The sequence below is a fragment of the Taeniopygia guttata genome, chromosome 11 (assembly GCF_048771995.1).
Source record: "Taeniopygia guttata chromosome 11, bTaeGut7.mat, whole genome shotgun sequence".
In the NCBI taxonomy this organism is placed as follows: domain Eukaryota; kingdom Metazoa; phylum Chordata; class Aves; order Passeriformes; family Estrildidae; genus Taeniopygia; species Taeniopygia guttata.
Genome location: NC_133036.1, coordinates 5,003,150 through 5,030,031, shown reverse-complemented (window position 1 = coordinate 5,030,031; position 26,882 = coordinate 5,003,150). Strand labels below are relative to the sequence as shown.

Here is a 26,882-nt window from a genome sequence, read left to right as displayed (position 1 = left end):
CTTCCAAAGAAAAGGAATTTATGGTTTTCTTATCAGAAGAAGCTAATTTCTTCAGGCCTTGCTCAGACTCGAAGATGCCTTGGGGATTAAAGGAAACAGTTGACATACAACAGACAGAATTCTTGTTTTAAATAGAATGTATGCATAACCATGAAGGATATATGAATATGCAACAGGCTGTTGCTTTTAAGGTTATTCCTTTGTTCACAAGGGATGCTTTCAGTGACTTAGTGTCCGAGAGCATCCGGACACATCCGTAATTCTTTGCTTTTTATTGTCTTGTAATTGTCTTAACTCTAAACTTTATTACTCTAATTGTATTACTATTTTTATAACCATTTTATTACTATTAAACTTTTAAAATTTTAAAAACCAAGTGATTGGCGTTTTTCACACTCCCCTTCACTGCACCCAGGAGGAGGAGACACAGGTAAAGTTCTCAGAGTTGCCTACTGCCGAGACACCACTGCTACTAGTCAGGAAATACCCACCCGGTTAAAGGGCTTTGCCAGGTGCTGCTCTGTGAAAAAATAAAATATTTTTGTTTGATGTAAAGGTGTTGCAAAGTGTGGGATATGTCAAGGTTATATTAAGGCAAGATGTTCTTTGATGTAAGACCTCAAACCTAATCAGGAAGAAAGGAGACTGGATCAGTGGAACAGGCAGCAGCCAGCATCCCTCACTCAAGAATATCCTGGAACAAGCTTTAAGGATGTAGTAAGTCAAGATGGTGATGTATGTACATGATGGTTAACATGTACGTTAACCTGGTGAAATACTCGAGGTCTGTGTATCCTAGAGCTGAGCTGTCTTCATTGTAACACTAAAAATCACATCTGAAGGGTCAAAAAGACCCTTCTCCTGAGCATGAGTAAAAGTTACCTGGATTAAGTTATGTGATTTCTGTGGAAATTACTAACCAGTCTTAACTGGGCTGTCCTTGGGAAGTTACTAACCCTGAGTTTCTCTGTGTAAATAGTGGCACAGAAAGTCTGATGTGGTGTGCTGGATTTGTGGAATAGCACCGAGCACCCAGGCTGGGGCAGCTCTGAAATAAACAATCCATGTCCCTCTGAGTGTGTCCTTATCAGCTCGGTGCACACCAATAACGAGCCCGATTTTGTGGGTAACAGCAGCATAGCCAGAACATCACCTGGGGTGCCCCTGCTGCTGGAACAGCGCTTACATCGCCAGGAGAGGCACCTCTGGTTTGTCGTGGGTGTGTCCTGGGGACACTGCCCAGCCGTGCACAGGCCACCCCGCCTTGCTGCCACCCCCCTGAGAGCCCGAGGGGACACGGCACAGCACTCCCACTCTGCCATGGCTTTGCAAAGGGCTGCTTTATTGGAGCTGCAGAGGAGGCGCACGCAGGGGCGAGGAGCTGGCAGCCCCACGGGCGCTAGTTCTTGCCGCAGGGGAAGGTGGTGCTGATTTTCCTGCAGTAGCAAAAGGCGTTGAAGAAGCGGCAGTAGCAGGTGGCACAGGGGTCGCAGCAGGGGATCTGGTGGCCGAGGCAGGACTCCAGGAGACGCACGCAGCGGCGGGGGGAGCGCTCCTCACGGCCCTCGGCTTGCAGTTCTGTGGATGATGCCTGCCGGGGAGAGAGGAGGAAGAGGAGGGGAAGAGCTGGTCCGGGACCACTGTGCCAGCAGTAAAGAACCGTGTGGGAGAGAGCCAAGAGTGGCTGCTGAAACTTGGCATTGCCAGCAGCAGAGGCTTCTGTCATGTTCAACTCTGGGCTCTATTTTCTCTTGGAAATCACTGCTGAGCACTGTGGACTCTCTGCAGGTTCAGCAGTGCACTCATCCACAGTGTCTTATGGCCTTTCTGCACACATTTATTTTGAAGCACAGCCTGGACTTTAGCAAACGGTGCTGTGCCTTCTGCCCAAACAGAGACACTGGGGGCTGAGCCAGGCAACACAGGGCACTGCCCAGCAAACTCCTGCTCTGCAGAGGCTTCCTGGGCTGCACTTGAGCTTAATTAAGTGGATTACAGGAGCACGGGCTTGGACCACTCTCCTTTGACTGCTGGAGCCCCTTGGAGGTCTGAGCAACCTCAGCTCATCCCAGCTCCTCAGGTGATGGACAGATAGTCCTGTAGCAGGCAGCACCGTGCTGGGCTCCAAACCCCCAGCCCCAGGGACACAGAGAAGGCTGCTTGGCCTGAGGCTGCCCTGCTCTTAGGGGTGTCTGTAAGAAAGCTCAGGGAGCCATACCTGTGGTTCCAGCAGGCTGCCTCTCTGCACGAGGTCACCATCAGCTTCGTGGACCCCCAGGGCCATCTGCTCAAAGCCCAGCCTTGGGAGAGCTCCTGCGAGATACAGAGAGACTGCACAAGGAGGCTGCTGGAGGGGCACCTCGGGGTCTTCTCCCTTTGCTCGTGTGTCCCCACAAGAAAAAAGACCCCACTCCCTGTGGGCTGCCAGGCTGCTCTCACTAGCAATGCCAGGAGAAGCTGTGCTGCATTAAGGGGACCCCCAGTTCAGTTTTGGGGCCCTGGGTTTTCCAGCGAGCAGCCGGTGGGGTCAGTGAAGCAGCACTCACCTGCCGGCTCCGCAGCCACCTCCTTGCCTTTCCGCTGCAGGCTGCCCTGCCGGGCTCTGTCCACCCGCTCCAGCCCGCCGCTCGCCTTCTGCAGCTGGCCACAGCTCAGGTCAGCAGTCCTGAGGTCCAGGGCAGCCTGGATGCCCTGCAGCAGCCCACAGCACAGCAGCAGCACGTTCAGCATGGTCCTGGGGGAACTCTGCAGAGGGACCTGGCCGGCATCAGCCCACCTGCTGGCACCTGGCCTGTCCCATCCACTGCCATCCTCCCCCGCCGTGTCAGCGAGGGGCAGCCTCTGCCAGCACAGCCACCACTCCCACCTGTTTCTTCCCTTGGATTTGAGAGACTTTTTTTGGGCCCACAGACACCTGGGAGCAGGAGCCCCCAAAGCTGTCATGTGCTGTGGGGCACTGCACATGTGAGCACATTCATGATCTCCCCACAGAAAGGGGTGTCCAGCAGAGAATGGACTGAGATTTGATCTGTTTTGCATCAGTTCAGGTTCTTCTGCTCCACACACAGCAACCACCAGACCACTGAGGTGCACAGTGTGTGGTCAAAACATCTGACACAGCTCCTGCCAGGCTCTGAGCCTGGAAGTGCCACTAGAATCTGAGTGCTGGGCAGAGATATGGACCACAGCACACACAGCTGGGGGACAGGAGAAGCTGCAGGGCCAGGCTGTGGGCTTTGGGGCCTGAAGGCTCTAAAAAGTAGGTGACTTCTTAGGGAGCGAAAGGAAAGGGGCCAGGAGGTGGTATCCACCAAATGTCAGCCAAATCCTTGGAAACCCTGTGCCTGCTGCTTGGGCAGCCTTGAGGTTCCAAACCTGGCTCCAACAGCCCAGTGCTGGCCACTCCTCATCTCCCCATCCCACAAAACCACCCAGCTCTTTGCTGGGAGAGACCCCTCTGCACTGTGGGGAGCCCCACAGCCGTGGGCATCACATCCCGCACGCTCCCGAGCCCCTTCCCGTGGTGAGCACTGACCTCTCCCAGCAGAGGGGAATTGCTGTCCGCTGCTCCACTGAGCTCGCTGGAAGCTCCGCTACCGCTCGCTGCCTCAGTGTCCTCCTCCCCACATGTTTACTGGGATTTATATCAGCTTTTCATTAATTAAGTGCTGTAGCCACATGACTTTGCTAACTACCAGGTAGGTGGGAGTCTCTGGAAAACGGGCTTTGTCTGGATAGAGAGGCAGCCAGTGGGGTGATGCATGGGAGGGGGGGACTCCTGCTTTGTGACTTCCACAGCTGCGGGAAGGAACAGATCCCTGTTAGCTCCAAACTCCCAGGGTTTTTGGAAGTGATCCCCACTGTCCTTGCGGCCCACTTCCCTTTCCAGCACCAAACCTGAGTACATCTCCTAGTTCCCAAATACAGAAATAACGGGGCTACAATCTCCTCACCAAAACCATGCCAAGCTTGACTGCTTTTCAGAGGGAATGTTGCCTATCTGTATCTTCTGTCAAGCATCCACTGATAGTGCAGAGCCTCCAGAAGTCCTCCAGCTCCTGACCACATACCATCTGCAGATTCTCCAGCCTTCTACCTGTGCTAACTGCATCTCTTACTCATGTCTTATTTGGAAAACCTGCATCCCCCCAGAGCCAGGCTCCTTTGGGGAGCACTTGTGGCCTTGAGTGGCTTCAGCCCTACGAGGAATTGGGGGAATAAGACATAACAGGAAGGGTTCAGCAGGCTCTGACATTCCCAGCAGGGAAGGCTGACAGCCCAGGTTCTTCTCTGCCCTCACCAGGTTCTTCCTAGACTGAGAGGACCCCTCAGGCCTCCCACTACATCCTCAGCAGAGCGTGAGACACTGCTCCTGGCTGCAGCACCACCTCTGGGGCTCTTGGCACGCTCCCTCTGCTCTTACATCCCCTGTCCTGGCACGACCTGATTCCTGCTGCATTGAAGGGACAGGCTGAGCAGGCACCAGTGAGGAGTTCATCTGCCGTGTGTCATTTTCTCCAGCCGCTCGTGGCTGCTGGAAACACTCGGCACCCACCTGGGTCCCCCAGTGCACAACACCCGGTCAGCATCCCCTGCCACAGCACCTGGGTGCCTCCTGCACCCCCCACATGCCCGGACAGCCTCATCCGGGCTGAGAGGCAGGCTCGGCAGCCCTTTCCATCACCGAGGCCCGGGTGGGTGCCAGTATCCCACGCAGCCCCAGCCGCGGGTCCCCGCTGCCCGCAGCCCCCGCACGGAGCCCCAGCACAGCTCATTAGCGCCCGTTCGCAGCCGGCGGGGCCGCGGGCCAGGACTTCTGGGAAAGCATTAACGGGAACGCGGGCGGCCGCCCTGAGAGCTTTTTAATCTGCAGGAGCAACATCTGCTTTGTGCGCATCCCCATCGCCAGTAACGAGCTAAATGAGGCGGCCGGCCGCTCGCCGGGCCGCTTCCAGGAAAAGACGGGCTTAAAGCGAGGGGGAAAGGGGGGCCAGGGCTGCGTCCCGGCTCAGTGGTTCAGGCTCCAGAGAGGCTGGGAGCGGGTGATGGAGTGGGTTAGTGGCACAGCAGAGATGCCGAGCAGAAGCCCCCAACGGCGGGACCCTCCGGAGACAGGCCCGGGCTGGGGGCTCTCCCTCTCCTCCTGGAAGCATGAAGGCAGGCGGGCGGCTCATTTAGCTCATCACCAGCCCTCGTTACCGCTAAGGCCAACCGAGTCCCCGCTACCCCAAACGGGCGGTAACGAGCCGGGCCGCGGGGATGCCGTGGCAGCGGTACCCCGGGGCTGCCCCTCGGAGGTGCGATGAGCATCACCTCAGCCCCGGTCCCGCCGGTCGGGCCCTTTAAGGCGCGGTCCCGGAGCCGCGTGACGTCAGCGGGGCGGGCGCGCCCCGGCACCGCAGCCCCGCGGCCGCAGCTCCGCGCCCCAGCGAGCGCGGCTCCGCCGGGGCGCACCGGGTGATCGGCGTGGGTATCGGGGTGCCCGGGCCGCTAGAGGGGGAGCATGGGGGTGCACAGCGTGCTGGGGTCTGCGGGTGAGGGCATGGCGGGGGCAGGGATGGTGGGGATTGGAGATGGGGATACAGGAGTGACAGGGGTGCTGAAGACCTGACGGTTGGTGTTATGGGGGGGGCTCGGAGTGCTGCGGGCTGGAGATGGAGGTCTGGGGGTGACAAGAGGTGCTGGGTAGTGGAGGTGAGCATATTGGGGTAGCCAGGATGCCGAATACCTGGAGGTTGGTTATTATTGGGGTGCCCAGGATGTTGGGGTCTGGGAGTATGGGGTGACAGGGGCACTGGCGATTTGGAGGTAGGAGTATGAAGTGCTCAGACTGCTGGGAATCAGGAGAGAAGGGGTATGGGGCTGCTCAGGGTGATGAGGGACTGGAGGCAGGAATATTGGGGTGCCCAGAGTGCTGCAGTTCTGGACATCTGGAGGAGAGGGTATCAGGATATCCTGGGGTGCTGGGAAATAGAGGGATGTATCGGGATGTCCAGGATGCTGGGAACTGAAAGCGGGGTGTTGGAGTGCTCAAGATGCTGAGGACCTGGACATGGGGATTATGGGATGCCCTAGGAGATGGAAGATGGAAGTATTGAGATTTCCAGAGTACTAGGAACTGGAGATGGGGATACAGATGGGGGTCTAGGTCCTGGGATGGGGACTGGGAGGAAGAGTGTCAGGGGTGCCCAGGCTGCTGGGGACCTGATGTCCTGGCAGTGCTGGTAGCAGTGCTGCTGGGGGACCTGGTATTCAGAAGCACCCCGTCCCTCACCCCACGTTACTCAGCATCTCCTCACCCCACAGCGCCTGATGCCCGTCCCCACCTGACGGCAGCGCCATGGCCGGGGCACAGGGCTGCGGCGAGGGCAAGATCGCGGGGCTGTATGACCTGGAGCGCACGCTGGGCAAGGGCCACTTCGCCGTGGTGAAGCTGGCCCGGCACGTCTTCACCGGGCAGCGCGTGGCCGTCAAGGTGATCGACAAGAGCAAGCTGGCGGGGGAGGCGGCGGGGCAGCTCCTGCAGGAGGTGCGCTGCATGAAGCTGGTGCAGCACCCCAACGTGGTGCGCCTCTACGAGGTCATCGACACCCACGCCAAGCTCTACCTCATCCTGGAGCTGGGCGACGGTGGGGACATGTTTGACCACATCATGCGGCACGAGGGCGGCCTGGCCGAGCCACGGGCCAAGCACTACTTTGCCCAGATCGTCCATGCCATTTCCTATTGCCACAAGCTCCACGTGGTGCACCGCGACCTCAAGCCCGAGAACGTGGTCTTCTTCCAGGAGCAAGGGGTGGTCAAACTCACCGACTTTGGCTTCAGCAACCGCTTCCAGCCCGGCAAGATGCTCACCACCAGCTGCGGCTCCCTGGCCTACTCGGCACCAGAGATCCTGCTTGGGGATGAGTATGATGCCCCGGCTGTTGGTAAGGGCTGAGGGCTGCCCTGAGGACCTGCCTCCCTCCTGTCCCTTGCCTGGAGTGTGATCTTGCCAGCTGGGTACCACCTCCCACTTGGCCCCTTACACTAGGAGCACACGGCAGCGCTGCCGTCCCTGCAAGGAACAAGCCTGTCCCTTGGGTGCTTGGCACAGCAGGGTCCTCTCTGCAGAGACCCCATGGAGTGATGGTTGCCAGAGAGGGGAAAAAGCCCAAGCAGGCTGTGAGCCTGGTGTGGCAGCCAGGAGAAGCAGTGTGAGGATACAGCTGCCAGCAATCTGGCGCTGGTGGTTATTTGGCGAGGCGAGGCAGGAAGGAAATCTGCTCGGGATGCTGCTGTTTGGGCGGAGGAGCTCCGAAAGTTTCCTTTGCTCCATCCCCGCCCTGAAAACCACTTCCTCCCCATGGCTCTCTGTGCTCTTCCTGCCCTGGTGCAGGGGAGGTGCAGGGGTCTGGGGAGACTGGCCAAGGGCACAGGGAGCTGGGCTGGGGGCTCCAGGAAGCTCTGCTGTGACACAGGGGACGTGGGAGGGAAGCAGGATCCGAGCTGGCTGGCTGGCTGGAATTAGGGCAGGAGGATTTAGCAAAACACGAGCCCTTAAAGGCAAAAGCCCAGCGTTGGCTCAGGGAAAGGCGGATCCGAGCTGAGAACAGGGATAGCTTATGGAGGCGGTAGAAAAATAAGCTGGTGGCGCTGCAAAGGGAAATGAAGAGAGAAAACCGATGCAGATGAGAAATTTTCAAACACTTGACTTAAGCAGCTGAAGGTATTAGCGGAGCGCCCCAGGGCGTGCTCAGCATCCTAAACCCACACATCTGCAGGAATTTGTGTGCTGGGCAGGAGGAGCCAGTGAAGATGCTTCTGGCTCCATCCCTGTCCCTAGGACAAGGCAGCAATCCTGCTCCAGCTGGTCCCCATGCAGCTGGAGAGCCTAGATCGGTGCTATATCCCTCTCTGAAGCTGTTGTGTCTCCTAAAGCACAGCCCAGGGCCAGGATGGTTGTGGTGGGGTTTGGGAATCAGGAGCTGAGGAATCACCTGAAGCAGTGCCATGGGTGGGTGTGTGACAGGGGGGAGTGGGGAGGGGGGCAGAGCTCAGGGCTGGCCTTCCTGTCCCTACCTGGACAAGGTGATAACACCTCAGCTGCTTTGGTGAAGTCCCTTGAGACCTGTTTGGATATGGGGATGGGACGGTCCTTCCCTGCCTTGGTGGGAGTATGGTCCCCCTCTCCAAGGGGCAAGACCTCTGTTACCTCCAAGGAACATCCCAGTGAGCACTGGTGGGCAGCCCCTCCCAGGGTCCCTGGGGTAGGGAATCTCCTGGTCCATGGTGAGTGCAACCTGAACTGCTGCTGCTGCTGCTTCTTGCAGACATCTGGAGCCTGGGAGTCATCCTCTACATGCTGGTGTGTGGCCACCCCCCCTTCCAGGAGGCCAACGACAGCGAGACCCTCACCATGATCATGGACTGCCGCTACACCGTCCCCCCGCACGTCTCGGCACAGTGCGCTGAGTGAGCACCACCCCCTCACTGTACCCCCAGACCCCAACTTGCTGCCCCTGGGGTGGGTGCCCCAGCCCTGGCAGATGCCTGGGAGCTGAGGTGGGGAGAGCAGGCAAAGCTGCTTACTTTGGGATTCACACAGTGTGCAGGATTGCAACGTCACTTCTTTTCCCCAGTCTCATCTCCAGGATGCTGCAGCGGGACCCGAAGCAGCGAGCGTCCCTGGAGCAGATCGAGGGCCACCCGTGGCTGCAGGGGGTGGACCCGTCCCCTGCCAGCCGCTCCCTGCTGCCCCTCACCTCCCACAAGCGCGTGTCTGAGGAGGAGCACGAGATCATCCTCCAGGCCATGATGTGTGGGAACATCGCGGATCGGGACACCATCCAGGAGTGAGTGACGGGATGCGGGGGTGGGAGACCCGCTGAAGGGCTCTGGGGGTCCCTCCAAGCATGTCCCTTGTGTGCTGCTGCAACTCCCTGGTCCCACACAGGGCGCTGGAAGCCGACCGCTACAACCACATCACGGCCACATACTTCCTGCTGGCGGAGAGGATGCTGAGGGAGAAGCAGGAGAAGCAGGGCCACCGCCTCAGTCTCGTTTACAACCTGGCCAAGGAGGTACAGAGCAGGTGAGCCCCCCTGCTGCCGCCCATCCTGTGTCACCCTCTCCCCCATCCTGGGTCCTCAGAGCAGGGTCATGGCCGGTCCCCTGTCCTTTTCCTTGTCACAGCCCTTGTGATGCCCAGCTGGGCACTGACACCTCTCTCCCCTCCCTCAGGCCCAACCTGGCAGACACGTTTGGCTCTGCGGGCAGCGCCGGCAGCCTCCTGCCCTTCACGGAGAGGGGCGGCCTCGCCGGGGGGCCGCGGCTGCCCGCTGGAGGGGACACCGCCGGGACCCTGCTGAAGGTTCCTGCCGTGGACACCACCATCACCAAGAGCACCCCGGCCCTGCAGCAGATCTGTGAGGAGGAAGAGGAGGACGAGGAGGAGGAGGAGAGACCCAGCGCAATGGAGAGGAAGAGCAGCTCTCTGAACCAGGAGCAGATGCGAGCCTTCCTGCGCGCCCACCGCCCGCCCGGCCGCGGGGAGGTCTGGGGGCCGGGGGTGGAGTTGGGGGGCCGGGGCGGGCGCTCGGGGGTGCCCTGGGCTGGGAAGGGAGTGAGTGGGGGCCGCGGTCCCCCCGTGCTGCGGGGAAATGGAGGTGAGCCCCCGAGGAGGGAGGAGGACACAGAGCCTGGGGGCTCCTCAGCAGAGTTCCCCAAGGAAAAGGGAGCTGTCCTGTCACCCCAGAGCAGCTCAGCTGAAGTGCCCCAGGTATTGGGGGCAGAAACAGCTCCTGCCACCCTTCCAAGTCCTGCAGACACGTCCCCAGGGCAGGGGGAACAGATCAGCCCGGCCCAGCAGTCGGTGGAGAGCTCAGGCCCTGAAGGGGGAGCAGAGAGTGTGATCAAGCTGGACCCGGGCAAGAGCAAGGGGGGCAGCCTGCGGGACAGGCTCCTGCAGTTCCCGCTCTGCGAGAAAGCCCTGGCCTTCAAACTCCGGCCGGGCTCCAAGGAGAGCCTCTTATCCCTGGGGCAGTTCAACTGCTGCCATGTCATTTAAGGCCCCGGGACTGGCCCCGCTGTGGGGACTGGGAGGGCGCCCACTCCCCTGCCTTTGGTCTGTGGTGGCTGTAGGGCTAGCGGGTGGCACAGTGCCCTGCTTTGTCACCCGCGGTGGCCACCCTGCCAGCACCCACCCCTGCAGCCTGCTCTGACAGACCATCTCCTGGACAGGCCTGCCCAGGGTGAAGCAGACTGGGGTCCACCCCAGCACCGGCCAGTGTGGCCCCAAACCTCTGGGAGAGCTCCATGACCCGGCCGGAATGCGATGGACCACGACACTTTTTTAACTACTAGAAATAATTTTTTAAAATAGTCTATTTTAATGTAATTAAATAGAGATTGCTATATCCCCCCAGACCCCTCAGTGCCCCAGCCCCACAGTGTGCATGGCCCGGGGCTGGGCTGTCCTGCCTGCAGCCCCCCCACCAGCCCTGGTCGGGGCCAGGCACAGCCTGGCCCGTCACCCCAGGCTGTCCCCTGGGCCCTCTCTGCAAATAAGCTTCCTATTTATTATTTCTTTGTTTTCTTGCTGGCAAGAAATGAATGACGACGGAGGCATGGGCCGGAGCTCGGCCTGAGCTGTGGCACATGCGCCTGGAAGGATCGGAGCCGCTGGGAAGCAAAGTTTGTCAGGACAATAAAATAAACTCGTGGGTTGATGTGGGTGCAGTGTCATTGCAGAAACATCTCCGTCCCCCCAGCCAGGGCACCAGGGGTGGCTTTAAGGGAACATCTGTCTGAGCTGGGGTGGGCAGGGGCCCAGAATGGAGCTCAGGGCAGCACAGACGGGAGTAAGGACAAGGCTGATGAACACCCAAAGGTGAGAGAAGGCCTGGGCATGCCAGAAGGCAGGTGGAGGGTGTTGCACATCCCCTTGAGAGTCAACCACACTCAGCCTCAGGGTGCCCCCAATAGCTTTCCCCACTCTCAGCCTGGAGCCATCCCTGAGCCCCCAATTTCAAGCCCAGCCCGGGTTTCCTTCCCTCCAGCTCTGCTGTTCCTTTTCTATCCATCCATCCTCCTCCCTCCTTTCAGGTGTACCCCTGATAGCTCCCTTGTCTGTCCTCCCCATCCAACATGAGATCTGGGTACTGGGTGGTTGAACAGAGCAATCTGTGTGGGTCTGAGGTGGGAGGTGACAGGAAAAGAAGGACAGGGGGTGCCCTAGGGACCCTGCAGCCCCCACACAGCCCCAGCAGCAGGAGGGGGATGCTGCTCCTGCCCACACACTCTCATTTTTGATCTTAAAGGATAAAGCCACCGCCTGAACAGGGGCTTGAACCCTGGACCCTCAGATTAAAAGTCTGATGCTCTCCCAACTGAGCTATCCAGGCTCACATTTGGGCAGGGGGGGTGTGCAGGTCTGTGACAGGTGGGGGCACCCCGCTCTCCTCAGCATTGCAGGGACAATGTGGGGACCCACTCTGCTGTTTCCCACTCCCGCGCCACCCCAACGAGGCTGCCAGCGCAGGCCAGGCTGAAGCCGTGCTCTGGGAATGGCCCTGGGCACTGAGCGGGCACAGGGAATGGTCCTGGGCACTGAGCGGGCACAGGGAATGGCCCCGGGCACTGAGCGGGCACAGGGAATGGCCCTGGGCACTGAGCGGGCACAGGGATGGGCCCTGGGCACTGAGCGGGCACAGGGAATGGCCCTGGGCACTGAGCGGGCACAGGGAATGGCCCCGGGCACTGAGCGGGCACAGGGAATGGCCCTGGGCACTAAGCGGGCACAGGGAATGGCCCCGGGCACTGAGCGGGCACAGGGAATGTCCCTGGGCACTGAGCGGGCACAGGGATGGGCCCCGGGCACTGAGCGGGCACAGGGAATGGCCCTGGGCACTAAGCGGGCCACCCACATATTCCATTGCCCATCCTCCCCATTCCTCAGGAAGGGACCCTCTGCCCCACGGGGAACCCACCCTGCCAGTCCAGCCTTGCCCAGCTCGGAAGGGACTGGAGAAGATGAAAGCCAAACCCAGTTGCAGACAGGGCGGGGGAGCCCCAGGGACAGCCCGCAGAGAAGCCCGTGGGGGCTCTTCAAACGCCTCGTGCGCACTAATTGGCTTCATTAGAGCAGCCAGGGACGGCATCAGCCCCGCTTCTGCTGGGGCTGGGGACAGCGCTAATGAGTCGGGGAACGGCGGCCTCGGGACGGCCCTGGAGGGGAGATCAGAGCCCATACCTACGGTGGGACTGTGTGTGGTGTCGACTGAACAAGAGCACAAGCTCAATTATCCTGATTAATTAGAGCCTGCTGCTTTTACCCCATGTCTGGAGCTGGGACCGCACCGGTGCGCGGCCCCCCGGCAGCCACGGAGGCACCGCCGCCCCCCGGGGTGCACTGGCCCGAGCTGGACACACCCGCGGGAAGCCGTGCGGTGGTCCCTGGATGCCACAGAGAGGCACCACAGGGACCTCAGACCCTTCGGGAGGTGCTCGGAGGCTGGACCCCACACAGACGGACTGCGAGCCCACCGCGAGCAGGAGGCTCCCGGGCGCGTTTCCGCCGCTGCTCCTCCGGCGCTTTATGTCCCTTTTTGGCCACCGTTAGCCCGGCTCATGGGGGCGGAGCCCCCCACCCGGAAGGGCCCGACCGGGACCACGTGGTGCGGGACCACGTGTTGGCATTGTCATGGCGTCGGCGCCCAAGCGGTTCAAGGTGCGGGGGCAGCCGGGGGCTCGGGGAGCGGGGCACACACCTGCTCTTGGGACGGCGGCGCTGAAGGGATCCGTGATCGGCCTCGTGGCTCCTTCCCCTTCACCCTATGTTCCCATCCACAGGCGGCGGTCGGGAGCGGCGCCCAGGGGAAGAGTAGTGCCGACCCCCTCTCCGGGTTCCTGGCATGGTGCGGGCGGGCCGGGGTGGAGCTGAACCCCAAGGTGAGGCACCGCGGGCCGGCCCGGGCACGGCCTAGGTCCGCCCTGGTCTCTTCGCTCCGCCCCTCACCGCTCCCTCCGGCCCCAGGTCCGCCTGAGCAGGGAGGGCGCGGTGGCGGGGTACGGGATGTTGGCCGCCGAGGAGCTGGAGGCGGGAGAGGTGCTGTTCACCATCCCTCGCACGGCGCTGCTGTCCCAGCACACCACGTCCATCCACGCACTCTTGCAGGAAGGTGAGTGCAAGCTTCTTGTGTCACTCTAGTCTGCAGTACCTTTTAAAGGAGTAAATGGATCTGTGGTAAAGCCTCGGGAACGTTCCTGATTTGCGCAGGATTCTGTAGGGCTGTTTGATACCTGGTAGGAATGGGGAGGGCTGGGCATCCCTCGCTTCCCTCAGAGCTGTGCTGCACAGGGAGAAAAGTCCATCAGTGCAAAATCTCCAGCTTCTGTACTAAGCTGCTTTTCTTGAAACACTGTTAAATGAAGAGTTCATTGGTTCCTGAAGGCATGAAGAGCCTCAGGCTGAGGAGGGCAAGGCCATGAGGCCTGGAAGAACTCATCTGTAGCTGCAGAGAAGCTGTCTCTGGTCCTGGTTCAGATCAGGACAAACCCAAGACAAACCTGAATAAAAGCTCAACCCTGTCTCCAGGCTGAAGACAGCCATGGAAGCTTATCATCTAATCATTTGATTCCGAAATGCAGAACAATTAAGGTTTTCTCCATCCTGTCTGGTTCCGTAGCCCAGGAGTCCCTACAGAGCCAGTCCGGTTGGGTCCCTCTCCTGCTGGCCTTGCTCCACGAGTACACAGCCAGCAACTCCCACTGGCAGCCGTATTTCTCCCTCTGGCAGGACTTCCGGAGCCTGGACCACCCCATGTTCTGGTAAGGTGAAAGCAGGGGGGCTGGGGAGGCTCAGTCCTACAGCTGAAGGCAGGCACGGGCCAGGGGGTGCTGAGTGTTGTCCTGGGAAGGGATGTGGTCCTGCTGGGTGACCCCAACCCTCTGTTTGAGCCCTTTGCTGGCACTGGCAGGAGCCTGAGGAGCCCTCCTGGAGTTACATTACAGGCAGAGCTAGAGAACAAGGACCTGGAGAGCACGGGGGAGCTGAGATTTTTAAGGAGGAAGGAGTTTATGGACCCTTAGGCCTAGCACTGATGGAGAAGAACCTGTTTTTCTTGCAACAGGCCCCAAGAAGAGCGAACAAGACTCCTGCAGGGCACAGGCATCCCAGAAGCTGTGGACAAGGATCTAGCTAACATCCAGCTGGAGTACAATTCCATCATCTTGCCTTTCATGGAGACCCACCCCGACATCTTTGATCCCAAACGGCACACTCTGGAGTTGTATAAGGAATTGGTGGCTTTTGTCATGGCTTACAGGTGAGAAGGAAGGGCTTTGCTCCAGCAAGGAGCACGGACAAGGAAGTAGGAGTACAGGCTATGTCAGAGGTTGCAGCTGCACAAGAATCTAAGTGTAAGGTGAAGCTTGCCCTCTGCAGCCGTGTGTACCACTGGCTTGTTTTAGCTTTCAGGAACCTTTGGAGGAGGAAGAAGAAGATGAGAAGGGGCCCAATCCTCCCATGATGGTTCCTGTAGCAGACATTTTGAATCATGTGGCCAACCACAATGCCAACCTGGAATACTCTCCTGTGAGTGCAAAGCTGTTGTGCCAGGCAATGTCACAGCTTGGTTCTGTTTTACTAAGACTTATGGGAATGGATGCACAACAGGGTGGGGTCTCAACCCAGGGCAGCAAGTTTGGCCTGGATCTCATTAAAACAAAGCCCTGCTGCATGTTTGGTTAGGAGGAGCTCAGGGTCATCCAAGCCTCTGAAAGCTCCTGTTGAGCAGTTGGATCAGCACAGCTCAGACGCTCTCCTGTCCCTGCTTGCAGCAATGTTTGAGGATGGTTACAACGCAGCCCGTGAGGAAAGGACAGGAGATCTTCAACACGTATGGGCAGATGGCCAACTGGCAGCTGCTGCACATGTACGGCTTCGCAGAGCCCTACCCCGGCAACAGCCACGACACAGCCGACATCCAGATGGTGACGCTGCGCAGGGCGGCTCTGCAGCGTGAGTGCCACCCAGCCCCTCTGGGACAGGATGGGCCAGGGATCTCTGTTCAGCAGGGATGACATGAAAAATAAGTCTGTTCTGCAGTATTTCAGGGGTTGGGGCCATGCCTTAATTTTCTGCCTCCTTTTTCCTTCTCCATTCACCCTCCCCCCTCCACTGCCATCCTGGCACAACAGAGCTCTGCTGTCTTCAAAACAGGTGCCAAAAGTGAAGCACAGCAGCAGCTGGTCTCAGAGCAGTGGGACTTCTTGTGCCAGCTGGAGATGGTGGGCGAGGAAGGTGCTTTTGTGCTTGGCTGGGATGAGGTGTTGACAGAGGAAGAGCTGTCCATGACCCTTAAGGTAAGAATGGCCTGGTGGGGGAAGAACTGCAAAAGCAAGCACAGAGTGCAGCTGGGCATATGAGCAGTGCAGAATGGCTCAGTGAAGAGGACAAGCACCTGAAGGCAGTTTGGCACTAACAGTCCTATGTGAACAGTGGTAGGGGGTGTGGCTCCCCAGCTCCCAGGTGCTCTTAAGTCTCTTCCTCTCCTGAAGTAGCCATCCAGTGTGAATTCACACACTTGAATGGCTCCACAGACACTGCTGTTCTAGAAGGTAGTTGAGAGCTGAGATGCTTTGCAAGACCTACCAATACTCAGATTTACTGTTTTAATGTTCTTCTAACCCACGATTACTTGCACTTAGGTATCTAAACCTGTTTTAGTCTCTTAATCTTTAGTGCAGCTGAGGAATAACCCTCCACGTGGCTCTTCTGTTCCACAGAGGAGAAAGCCTGATATACTAACACTGCCAGTGATTTATCCCTTTGCCTGGGTCACTACAGGTGCTCTGCATGTCAGAAGAAGAATTCAAGGAGTATAAGGAGCAAGATGGCTGGGAAGATGACAGTGAGGAAGAAGAAAACTCTACCCTTTCAAATGAGGCCCTCTGCAGACTTAAAAACCCTTGCAAGAAGCTCCTTTATGACAGTGTGCTGCTGACCCTGGAGTCCTATGGGGCAGACCTGAAAGCAGAGCAGGACTTGCTAAACAACAAGGAGGCTTATGAGAAACTGAGTCAAAGGGAGCAGCAAGCGCTGCACGTGCGCTACGGACAGAAGAGGATCTTGCATCAGCTGCTAGAGCTGGTACAATAGAAACCACAGTGCCCCTGGCCAGGACCTGGCTGGGGCTGATCCCGAGGGAAAGGTCAGCCTCTGGCCACCTCCTCCACAGCAGAGAGGACAGATGGCAAGAGTGACTGCGGGTCCACTTGTCCCTCATACAGCACATGGATTTTTAGCTACCTCTACATAAAGAAGTATCTTCACAGCACAAAGGTGGTTTTGAGTGGCCTTATTGTACCATGAGAGCTTGGGTAACGCAAATGCCACCTTTTTCCAGAGGCTTTAAGAAACCCCAGCCATCCTAATGGCTGTTTTAGGAAGGCAGACACACACAGCCAGAACAGCAGAGGATTCCCTCATTCAGCATCAGAAGTTTATGGCAAGAGCTGCTCCTTGTCCAAATTAAGAGGGCAGAAATCCATCCAGCTGGTAGCTCTTACCTTAGAGAGGTTCAGAGTAAATATCTGGCAGGTGAACCTGCTGACAACAGTAAACTCTTCATCTGTACATATTTTATGTTGAACATGTTCGAGAGTACAAGTCCATCTAGCTGGTCTTCATGTAGGCTCAGTATAACAAGTATTTCCTTTTATTTCCACAAAAGGTATTTCTGTGTGGGCTTCAGACTACTCAGGAGGAGCACTGTCACAGTTCCACAGCTGCTGCAGGCTGAGCAATTGATATACACCCTCTGCTTGATGCAGTTCTACCCCGAACTCACTTTGGTTTTGCATGACAAAACACTGAGGGTTGGCAGGCCAAGCTCTATTTAATAAAAATGAGTTTTCTTACCCAGTCCATGCTCTCTACTTCAACAGGGTATGAAGTCCCATCTAAGCAGGGGCATTGTTGTCTGCTACTGCAGACAAGCAAAACCCACATTGCACTCATGACAAAGCTCAGCTACAGCCCTGCCTGCAATCTTGGGGACAGGGTGGTTTAACAGTATTGAGGGGAGCTTGTTCTGGTTTCCCAGTTGGGACAATAGCGAATTTGACCAGAACTGCACACAACTGCCACTATCCTTCATAGAGACATTGTTAAAACTGGTATTTTGGTATCCTGTGTCCCCAAAGTAATCATATTGGAAAATGCACATGCCAGAGGAGTATTATGTTTTGTATCTTGGTTAAACTTTGGGGTTTGTGTTTTAGATGGTGTTTGTTTTTTTTTTAGATGTGCATAGTTGTTATACCTACTGTTTGTAATTGTTTGCCTGCATGGGCATTGGATGTTCCACCTCACTGGAGAAGGGCATTGGATGTTCCACCTCACTGGAGAAGGGCATTTTGAGAACTTCATGTTTACACTCTATTTTTGGATCAAAGGGAAAGCTTGCAGGGGATTCGCTTACTAAGAAAAAGTTGATTATGTGGTGGCCTTTGTATCTATTAGAGAATTACAGAAAATGGCCTCAGAATGGATCCTGCAATTAATGTTCCTTTGTTGCCAGGAAGGAAAACAGGGCAAAGTACCAGATGTTGATCTGTTCTTTGCATTGAAGAATAATGGTAAGGCTTGGAAGGAATGTGGATTGATGACAGCAGACTCTCATGTTTTAGCACTAGAGAAATAAAAAGGAAGTGTAATGAAGAGAATGAGGTGAAGAAGAGAAAGGAAAGGGGAAAAGAGATCAGGAAAGGGAGGGTAAATTTGGTTGATTGCTGTTACAGTTGGAAGGGCAGGAGGTAATGTAAGGCAATCAGATTTCAACTGGTAAATTCCCATCTAGTAGGAAAAATTCAACGGAGTTACTGTAAGCAGAATGGGCACTGGAAACAAATGCCCACAGAACCCCGGGCACAGGTAATCCTGAAAGATGGGAGACTCCACAAGTAGGAAGACTGCTTACACTCAATTGGGATTTAGACTGAGAGGTCCACAGAATCCTCAACAGAACAGGTTACAGTAAATTTGGGGAATAAAAAAGTAGAATATCTAACAGAGGAGCAACTTGGATGTAAATAAGCCTTCAGTAAACAAAGCACATCTATAGCTGGAGCCATAGGAACAAAGGAAATAAAGCCATTATTCCAGCTACTCAAATTTGGAATTGGAAAGAGTTTTATAAAATTTCTGTACATATCCAAATGCCCAATGCCATTATTAGGAAAAAAAAATAAGTACATTAAATGCAAAAAGAACCTCTGAAAAAGTAATCCATAAACCAGAAGAAAAAGCCCTGGGGCCATAAATGTTTATGTTACAGGATCAAAAACACCCAGAGAGGAAGAGATACCTATAAAAACAGAAGATGGGGTGACTCCTCTCATTTAGGTGACTGGCACTCCTGCAAGATCACAAGAAGCAAAACTGGTAACAATCCAATTAAAACCAGGCACAAGATAGGTAAGATGAAAACAATACCCTGTTAAACTGGAAGCCAAAAAAAAGGCTAGAGCCAAACACTGAAAGATTTATTAGCTTTGGGTTGCCTCAGGAATGCCAGTCAGTTTAATACCCCAATTCTACCCATTAAGAAACCATACTCAGATGAGTATCAGCTAGTCCAAGATTTAAGAGCCATAAAGCTTGCACACAAGATGTGCATTAACCACCTAAAAAGACATTGGTAAATGATTTAGGGCATTAGATTTGAAAGATATTCCCTTAAAAAATATATCCTTTTGTATCCCACTGGATGCCAGAATTCAGTGAAATGTAAACTTTAAGGAATTTATACATTTTAGAGGAGCTAAGATTTTAGCCTTACTAGAGTTAATTAAAATAATAATAATAAATGAGTAGGCCTTGATGAAGTTAGGAGTTAGTAGTTAACTAATAATTGATTGCTTGTCAGCACAATGTTTGGTTAGCTGGGTTTATAATGAAGAATATAGAAACTGACAAATAGCTTTTAGGAACATAAGACAATTGTGGGCCTCCTCTGTTCTGAAACCAATTGAAGACAAGGAATGGGAGTTCTACCAAGAGTTCATTTGTCATATTTGCATTGAAAAGGTAGAAAGGTCAGAACGAGGAAGACTTCATTTACTTCCTCATTTTGGGACCCCTCCCCATGAAAGGGACCACCGACCCATTTCAAGGGACAAACTACACATGCTTAATAGCTTTTGGAATGATTAGCATACGAAGTGGGGAATGGGATGTGCCAAAATTATGAATATGTATTTGTATTTTGTGTATTCAATACTTGTATGGATAAAAAGACTCTGTAATCACCTGTAAGGAGTGGTGTGTATTTGGGAGCTATCCCACACGCTGCCCAGCATCGAATAAACATTCACTTCCTAACTTTAAACTGTTAAGAGAGTTTCTGTCCGTCACAGTTGGATATCGGTACTGGATCAATATCCATATTTTTAAAATAAATCATCAGGAGCTGTTTGCATTTGAATGGGAGAATCCTCAAACAGGGCGCTGTCAATTATGCTGCACTGTTTTATCATAGGGATTTAACAACAGACATAGAATGTCTGGAAAACAATGTATTACTGTGTGTCCTTGGGATTGGATATGGGAGGCATAGTAAAAAGTATAGTGAAGAAGAAATGAGAACTGTGTCCACAGTTCCAACTTCAAAAGGCTCAGTTTCAGTACAGCTGCTGACCTGGCAAAGAAATGCCACGGAATTGTAGGACTTAGTTGACACAGAGGTGACTAATGCCTGGAACAGAAAGGGAGAGGATTCCCCCTGAGCTGCCACCCACTGGCACAGCTGGCTCAGTGAACCCTCAGAGCTGTTTTTTCCTCTATACAGCAAATGCAAAGCCAGGTCTGGAACCCCTTAAACCTGAGCAGGAAATCCTGACCTCTCTGCCCACACCACAGCAGTCAACTAAAGCAGCTAGCTCTAACAAGCTGATGTTATGTACAAAGAAAGAAGTGAAGCTCTATTTCCTAACATTTGCTAGGTTGAAGGACCTTGCAATATTAATAACACTGAAGCTGCCTAACCTTACAACAGCTAACCACAACCTAGGGCAGATTCCTGCTGCAGGGAGATCACAACAGGGTGGAAGGCACTAGAAATGAAACTGATGGGCTGTCTACACTGTGTTATACCTCCAGTGCAGTCTCCTGTCTGAGACAAACTCTGCTCATGAGCTTGCAACCAAGCCATTTCTATTTTCACACAACTGCCCTTTCTGATGCACTTCAAAACAAGACTCTGTCCAGTCATTACATCTGCCCACTGACCTCATGCTAGAGAACAAACCCCGCTGCTTTCAACAGGCAGTGCCCAAACCACATTGGAAAACTGCAGGTTTTGGATGGGTAGAACAGGATTTGGAAGACACCAACTGGCCAGGACAGAACTGGAGAGAATAAGCACAGTGGCACGTGCTGCATGTCATGACTTTAATGTGTAACTACAGTATGCATACATACAAGAGTGGGAGAACTAAAGCCCAAGAACTAGAAAGGCTACAAAATACAACACGTGGACCAATACTTTACAAAACATTGAAAATCCTTACAAAATGGGCTGTTGTATTGGTCCTTTGGGTTTTTTTGTTTTGTTAAATTTTTTCTTTTTTTTTTTTCTTTTTTTTCCTTTTTTTTTTTACAAACTTATACTGTGTGGTCGCAGGGGAGGGTGGGAAAAGGTCTAGATTTAACCCCTCATCTTCCAAAATTTACAACTGTCCAAAAAAAAAAAAAAAAAAAAAAAGAAAAAAAAAGAAAAAAAAAAGCTATAGGCCTGGTCTCTGGTTTATTTACTGAAAACAGCTGACCCTCACCCAAAGGGCCGTTTTCTTCTCCAACAAAAAGGAGGCATTCTCTGACTGCCATTCCACTTGCTGTCTATCAGCATTTGATGAGGGTGAAGGGAAAGCAACACTGAACCTTAACCCCTCCCTCACCCCTCCTGTACTCCACAGAATTCCCATATTCCAAACACATCTACTTTTTTTTTAAACAACTTAGTGATTTAAAGGTCCCCCATTCACATAAAGAAAAATAAGTTACTGGCTTTTCAATATTCTTTGGGAGTCTGGGAATGTCAGGACAAGGAGGTCTGCCCCAGACAAGTGCTTGGCATCAGCAGCTGCCCCTTTATTACAAGATGGACAGGCAACAGTTACCCACCTGCCTTTTACACAATTTGCACAAACCCAAAAGTCCAGACAAATGTTTCTGTTCCTTGTATTTACACTAGTTCAAATGATATTCACAGCATCTTCTGAAGTTTGGCCGAAAGTCAAAAAATTTGTTTCAAACTTTGGAACATGCCCACATAAGACTTTCACCCAGGGTCTGTTGTGTCTACCCAATCAAGGGGGCTGGGAAGGTCAGGAGGAGCCTTACAGAGTCTTCAGTCAGCTGATGGGACGGGACCTCCAGGCTGGCACTCTTACAACGCAGGATGCAGCTCATCTAACTGGCACCAGTCCCTTCCATAACTTGCTGGGCCTGCTTCTGCCCCATGCAGCACTGTGCAACCGACTGGAACAACCTGCACATAGAAGCAAAGCAATGATAGGTGCTTTTATGGCAGCAAATGGATGCTGTGACAGCACCAGAAACTCAAGGTTCAACTGCTTCAGAGATACCATGTTAATGATTCTGTGGTTAAACTATACTCACTTCTCAATTTCTGGAGCACAGTGAACAAACTCATGGTTCCAGAACTTAAAGGCTGGATTTTTTATCAGCTCAATGAACGTAATAAGGAGACCCCAGGGATGAGGCCTATTTACAATCAGTCGTTCCAAGAGAACCCTGAAATCCAAAAGTAAGAACACTTAGAGCTCAAAGATCAAAAATACAGAAGGAAGGCAAGCAAAACGCTGAATGTTGGCAAGTTAAATGCTGTCCCTCTCACCTGGTGATCTGCTCCTGGATGGCCTCTGTGTTGGCCTCTGCAAACAGGTAGAGCATGGTGCAGCTGAAGTAGTGGGTGTGGCTGTTGGGGTACCGCAGCTGGTTGGCGATGGCGTTCAGGAAGAGGTACCGGCCTGCAGGAGAGAACACTGAGTACACACGGCTTCCCTTGCACACAAAGGGGAATAAAGAAGCAACCAGTAGTGCTTGAGATTAACCTTTGGGAGACTTGTGGAGGTACATGAAACAAAACCAACTGAAGGTATGTAAAAGCTGTATCTACCCAGACTGATGGAGAAGTAAGAATTGAATTCTTCACTGAAGGCATTTCTAATTCCCTTGAATACACTGAACATTTGAGAACACTGCTCCTATATTCTAATGTAGCATTAATTTCTGTGTATTCACTATCAGCTCCATAAATTGTTGAGGCTGGAAGAGACCTTTAAGACCATCAAGTCCAACCATCAACCCAGCACTATCCCTGTAACCCCATAACCACTAAATCACATCACCCAGCACCAGATCCAGACACCTCTCAAACACCTCCAGGGATGGCAACTCTACCACTTCCCTGGTCAGCCTAATCTAGTATCAGACCACCCTAGCAGTGGAAAAACCTTTTCTGGTATTTAATCTTTATCTTCCCTGTAACACCTTAAGGCCATTTCCTCTTATCCTCTCACTGTAGGCACGGTAGAAGACCCCCACTTGATTACAACAACCCTTCAGAGCTCGAGGCCCCCAAGCCTCCTCTTCTCAACACCAAACAAACCCTCAGCCATTTCTCACAGGAAATGTTTTCTAGACCTTTCATAAGCCTTGCTGCCCTTCAGTAGACACATTCCAGCACCTCAATATGCTTTTTAAAGTGAGGGCCCAATATATAATAATATTACCGTAAACGTGACATTGCATGAACTAGCAGTGTTTACAGCTCACCTTCAGTATCCAGGTCTACTGCCAAATTCTGGAAGATGTCCATGTGAGCTGAGTGGGTAATGGTGCTCATGGAGGGTGTGCTGCCTTTGTTGTGAATGTGTGCAATTGCTTGAGTACCTACGTAGAGCACCAGTGCATTAATCAGCTGGATGTTGTAGCGGTTGCCTGGTTCATTTGATACCTAATAGCAACGATATGAAAAGCATTAACAGTCAATATTCCTTCAGCACTCAAAGGTACAGCATGTACAACAACAGCATCCAATATCCTACTGATTAGCCAGAAGACAACACACTGGGACATCCACGAAATCAATCTGACATTTAGCCTTTTTTAATACAGCTTATATTAAAAAGCCTATCTTATAGTGCATATATACGTGTGTGTGTGTATAGAATCAAAAACATCAGCAAAGTGTTGACACAACAGATTTGTTTTTAATTTCTGCCTAAAGGTAAACATCAGGTAAGGCAATGTGAATTCACCAGCAGTGCCAGATGCTGGCAGAAAGATCCCCCTTGTGTGAATGTCTAAGCAATTCTCTGAGGAAGTCAAACTTCAGACTCAAGTCTGCTGCAAGCCAAGCCATAAAATGTCTATGTGAGGTTTTAGCCACAATTCTGAACTGGGCTTTAGCTAATTTGACCTTTTTTACCTTTTAAGTATTGACATGAGGATCCATTTATTTCTGTAACAATGAATCTATTTGGAGTCAAAATTTAATCAGATTCTAAAAGGCTTCAACACATCCTATCAGGGAGTGGAAGACTTATTCAGAGTGTGTGTTTTCACAGGCTTTTCTACTGCCTAAAACACACCAACAAAATTCCTGCAGGAAAGGATGGTGGCTGAACCAGTGAGATCATTTGTGCCACATTATTTCAATTGAGCACACACAGAAACCTCAAAAACCTCAAACTTACTTGTAGGTTGCTTCGCAAGTCAGACAAAAAGGTGACTGGAGAACGGGTTTTGAGATAGGAATCCAAGTCTTTCTTGAACTGAGGTGGCATCACTCCAGTGAAATTTGTGAGTATTCGTGGAGCAATATTAATCTCACTTAACATGTCCACCTGTTGACAGAAAACCCAGTCAACTAAACCATCAGCAATGGAACAAATTAAAAAGCAGATCTATAAGCAATATTTCATCAACTACTGCTGCTGATCACTCTTCCTTACATCAATGAAATGGCAACACCTGACTTACAAATTTTAGAAGAAACTTGATATATGATGTCTTGAAGAACTGAGAGGATAAAAAAATTCAGGCGTGAAGGCCATAGAGAAATTCAGTCACTGCCTTTGGGGTTTCCCCATCTACACTCCAGTCTGGTAGTTTCAAAAAGCACAAACATCCACACAAGAACAGCCTTCTTTGGTGACAACGAGCACTGCAGCTTTGCTCCCATCACCCTGCACAGCTCAGGCAGAGAAGAGCAACAGTACAGTGCTTCAGCAGCATGAGAAAGTTTCCTTTAATCATTCCAGGATTAGTTGCCTAGCAGATACCCAAAGATTTAATTAGGTAATATTAACTTGGATAGAGAGTATTTTAAGCATTAAAATTTCCTATTATCAAACTCCTTCAAAGTAAGTTCTACCTTTAGATTGGGGGTGAAAGGGTCTGGAAGCCTCATGTTCCGTGGGAAGGCACTCAAGATCAGATTCCTTAGCTGAATACAGTTAGGTGGGATCACATCACAGAACCCATAGTGGTAGTCACAAAGAAATTCTGGGAAATCATGCAACAAGACCAGCAACACACGCAGAGTGCCCTGTGAAATAAAATATTAAATATAAGAGGTGCGTAACTGTTGAAACTGTCCAAATGCTTGCAGAGCCATTATTCTATATCATGTGGCTAACATAACCAGAAGGAAACTGATCTGGGAGGGCAGCCTACTTCCCCCATAATTTAAATTCTACTGTCAGAGGTAAGTTAGAAAAAAACAGCTAATTCTATTTTGCCGCCAGAACACCTCTACTTTGACTGGAAGCTGACTTTTTTTACCTTGTAAAGAATTTGCATAGGTTTGGTGAGTTCCACGTTTCTAAGGAAAGGCGCCAAGTACTTGAACAGATCGATCAATAACTGGGCATACATAGGCCAACCCTGTCAAGAAAAGAACAGCAGGTGGAAAACATGCAATGAAGAACAGTTACCTTAACTTCAAAACTATAATTAGATTGATTTTTATATAAACCTGGGTGAAGAGCTAGCAACTGCCAGCTCAACCACTGAGTGCAGCACAGCTCATTTCAAGGGCTTCAGCTACACACCATGTGCCATGGGTGTTTCCAGAATCCTCAACATGCCATACTGAGCTGACAATATTTAGCCCAGAAGGAAGGCTACAGCTCTTATAGACATTGACAAAGGCACGTTTATCAAATTAAATTCACCCTGTGTTCCATAGTTACTGACACACAGACTCTCCTCCATGCAGTTAGGTTACTGTGAATATGGAAGACAACAAAAATAGAACAGCCATGCTACTAGTGCTCTTTAAGGAAGTGAAACAGCACCACACCAGATAAACATCTGGGTGGTTTTTTTAATTCAGAGAAGATAAACTGCAGCCACACCTTCTGCTGTGGTGTATGTGCCAGCATTCTTGCAATAAATATCCGATGGGAGATCAGTTCCAGCCAGGCATAAACAAAACCTGGAGCTTTTGTAGGCCTCAGGATGTGAAATGTGTTACTGAAAGAAAAGTTAGAGCAGGTTAGAGGTGCACAGCAATAAGATTGCTTTTCATAACATTGAGGGGAAAACACAGCCCTAAAAGCAAAGGCATTTGAGCATCTTGGGTTTTACCAGTTACCTTTCCTAAAACAAGCAAGTGATCAGTCCACAGTAGAACCAGTTACTCCAAAGGTGATGAAGCCACCACAAAGAACAGTCAGATAGCCTTTAAGTGAAAATCCTTGATCCTAATAAGAAAGGATGAGCACTGTGGCAAATCCCAAATACATACCAGAAAGCTGTGAGTGTCTGGAAGTTGATGGTCTCCAGCACATGCTCAGGAGCATTTAATTCCAACAGCAACATGATAAAAATGCGATGGTAAGGAAGTTGCTGAAATTCACTCTGCCGAACATCATGGTCTTGCAGAAGAACTCCCACCACAATACCAAGAACCTAAAGAGATTAAGACAGGTGGAGACAGCAAGAATTATGAAGCAAGTCAGACTACAGATAATACTTTAACCATCAATAAAAAAAATCAGTAGATTTTAACAAGAACCAAAAATCCTAGTTATTGGAAGTGTTGCAAAAATGAATATTCCAATTTGTTTCAGCAATTCCCAACCACTATGCTTTGCTCTCCTTGTCCCTTGGACCACAGTCACAATGACTGACTGGGCAGTATCTGAAGGTCTCAGACTACCTAAGACCATCTAGCCACAAACCAAGTAATGCAAGAGCAAAGCAAGACCCTCACAACATGAAGGCAGACACTCGGGAATCAAGAACCTTAAAACAATTGCTGCAGACTATTTCATTTCAAGGCACAAAGATGAATTTCAGATTGGCTTGAGAGGAAATCTTTGTGAACAAGAAAGCCAGAGGCATCTTGCTGGTTCACTCAAAAGTTTATCAGTGATCAACCCATCTAAGTTCTCATCAGACACTTCAGCAGCTGCCCACATTAAGGTCTGTACCTCGGATTTATCAAAGGTACAGCAAACAATACATTTAAAATGCAATGAGGACGTGAAGGATTCCCAACCTTATTCAGGAGGTTGATCTTTGTGACTGTGTTGGTTGCCTCCCCAGAGTGCTTCACCAGCAGTGCAATGAGTCGCACAAAGGCATCCAGGTTGTGGTAGCACTTGGCTCGAATCATGGTGGGGTTGGCCGCAGGGTTGTGCTGCTGCTCGGCCAGGGCTCGGTAGCTGATCTCAACACACATTTCGGTGCAAAGACGGAAAAAACGGGTGATCAGGTCATCTGTTTTCAGGATCCCCTGCTGGTGCATCTAACCAGGAAAGGAAAAGATGTCAGCACAACCACAGACAGTTCATTTTACAAT

General features: G+C 52.2%; 4 protein-coding genes and 1 non-coding gene across 16 annotated transcripts in view; 2 read left to right on the top strand and 3 right to left on the bottom strand.

Annotated features, from left to right (window-relative positions):
• Positions 1-1,321: 1,321 nt before the first annotated feature.
• AGRP (agouti related neuropeptide) lies at positions 1,322-12,865 on the bottom strand. Of its 3 annotated transcripts, none has more exons than XM_072934226.1 (4): positions 12,750-12,865; positions 2,547-2,745; positions 2,219-2,313; positions 1,322-1,591 (listed from the first exon to the last, which is right to left on the bottom strand). In XM_072934226.1, exons 2-4 carry the CDS (start codon positions 2,728-2,730, stop codon positions 1,400-1,402), a joined length of 471 nt encoding a protein of 156 aa, XP_072790327.1. In that variant the 5' UTR covers positions 2,731-2,745; positions 12,750-12,865; the 3' UTR covers positions 1,322-1,399. The 3 variants fall into 3 exon arrangements, with proteins under 3 accessions (XP_072790327.1, XP_041574498.2, XP_012425753.5); XM_041718564.2 differs by lacking the exon at positions 12,750-12,865 and adding an exon at positions 3,536-3,651; XM_012570299.5 differs by lacking the exon at positions 12,750-12,865 and having other exon boundaries at positions 2,547-3,152.
• On the top strand, positions 5,344-10,197 carry LOC100232364 (SNF-related serine/threonine-protein kinase). 2 transcript variants are annotated; one of them, XM_030282199.4, is made up of 6 exons: positions 5,344-5,466; positions 6,307-6,929; positions 8,313-8,454; positions 8,622-8,834; positions 8,936-9,073; positions 9,223-10,197. In XM_030282199.4, the coding sequence occupies exons 2-6, from the start codon at positions 6,341-6,343 to the stop codon at positions 10,046-10,048; spliced, it is 1,908 nt and encodes a 635-aa protein (XP_030138059.4). In that variant the 5' UTR covers positions 5,344-5,466; positions 6,307-6,340; the 3' UTR covers positions 10,049-10,197. The 2 variants fall into 2 exon arrangements, with proteins under 2 accessions (XP_030138059.4, XP_030138060.4); XM_030282200.4 differs by having other exon boundaries at positions 5,396-5,534.
• On the bottom strand, positions 11,312-11,384 carry TRNAK-UUU (transfer RNA lysine (anticodon UUU)). Its single transcript has one exon. It is a non-coding gene; the product is annotated as a tRNA-Lys (tRNA).
• SETD6 (SET domain containing 6, protein lysine methyltransferase) lies at positions 12,616-16,323 on the top strand. 2 transcript variants are annotated; one of them, XM_030282201.4, is made up of 9 exons: positions 12,616-12,709; positions 12,832-12,930; positions 13,016-13,160; positions 13,668-13,809; positions 14,112-14,306; positions 14,452-14,575; positions 14,821-15,001; positions 15,203-15,345; positions 15,830-16,323. In XM_030282201.4, the coding sequence occupies exons 1-9, from the start codon at positions 12,683-12,685 to the stop codon at positions 16,139-16,141; spliced, it is 1,368 nt and encodes a 455-aa protein (XP_030138061.4). In that variant the 5' UTR covers positions 12,616-12,682; the 3' UTR covers positions 16,142-16,323. The 2 variants fall into 2 exon arrangements, with proteins under 2 accessions (XP_030138061.4, XP_072790326.1); XM_072934225.1 differs by lacking the exon at positions 14,112-14,306.
• A 4,097-nt stretch (positions 16,324-20,420) lies between these two features.
• The window catches only part of CNOT1 (CCR4-NOT transcription complex subunit 1), a 55,476-nt gene continuing 49,014 nt past the window's right edge, over positions 20,421-26,882 (bottom strand). For 7 of the 8 annotated variants that reach the window (XM_030282198.4, XM_012570327.5, XM_072934220.1 and 4 more), the window contains 10 exons: positions 26,580-26,828; positions 25,824-25,987; positions 25,432-25,549; positions 24,857-24,958; positions 24,447-24,620; positions 23,767-23,916; positions 22,844-23,024; positions 21,903-22,035; positions 21,665-21,799; positions 21,113-21,533 (listed from right to left, as the gene is read on the bottom strand). In XM_030282198.4, coding sequence (XP_030138058.4) covers positions 21,455-21,533; positions 21,665-21,799; positions 21,903-22,035; positions 22,844-23,024; positions 23,767-23,916; positions 24,447-24,620; positions 24,857-24,958; positions 25,432-25,549; positions 25,824-25,987; positions 26,580-26,828 — 1,485 coding nt within the window. In that variant the 3' untranslated portion in view covers positions 21,113-21,454. Of the gene's footprint in view, positions 21,534-21,664; positions 21,800-21,902; positions 22,036-22,843; positions 23,025-23,766; positions 23,917-24,446; positions 24,621-24,856; positions 24,959-25,431; positions 25,550-25,823; positions 25,988-26,579; positions 26,829-26,882 lie in introns of all 8 variants that reach the window. The other variant, XM_030282197.4, reaches the window with a different exon arrangement.

Excerpts from the sequence above, each read along its gene's own strand:
- LOC100232364 (XM_030282199.4), top strand. The coding sequence starts at position 6,341 with ATGGCCGGGGCACAGGGCTGCGGCGAGGGCAAGATCGCGGGGCTGTAT. Across the intron at positions 8,455-8,621 it reads GTCTCGGCACAGTGCGCTGA|TCTCATCTCCAGGATGCTGC; the intron begins GTGAGCACCACC and ends TCTTTTCCCCAG. Across the intron at positions 8,835-8,935 it reads GATCGGGACACCATCCAGGA|GGCGCTGGAAGCCGACCGCT; the intron begins GTGAGTGACGGG and ends GGTCCCACACAG.
- SETD6 (XM_030282201.4), top strand. The coding sequence starts at position 12,683 with ATGGCGTCGGCGCCCAAGCGGTTCAAG. Across the intron at positions 12,710-12,831 it reads CGGCGCCCAAGCGGTTCAAG|GCGGCGGTCGGGAGCGGCGC; the intron begins GTGCGGGGGCAG and ends TCCCATCCACAG. Across the intron at positions 15,002-15,202 it reads GCGCAGGGCGGCTCTGCAGC|GTGCCAAAAGTGAAGCACAG; the intron begins GTGAGTGCCACC and ends TCTTCAAAACAG.
- AGRP (XM_012570299.5), bottom strand. The coding sequence starts at position 3,039 with ATGCAAAACAGATCAAATCTCAGTCCATTCTCTGCTGGACACCCCTTT. Across the intron at positions 2,314-2,546 it reads GGTGGCTGCGGAGCCGGCAG|GAGCTCTCCCAAGGCTGGGC; the intron begins GTGAGTGCTGCT and ends TGTATCTCGCAG. Across the intron at positions 1,592-2,218 it reads GCAGCCTGCTGGAACCACAG|GCATCATCCACAGAACTGCA; the intron begins GTATGGCTCCCT and ends TCTCCCCGGCAG.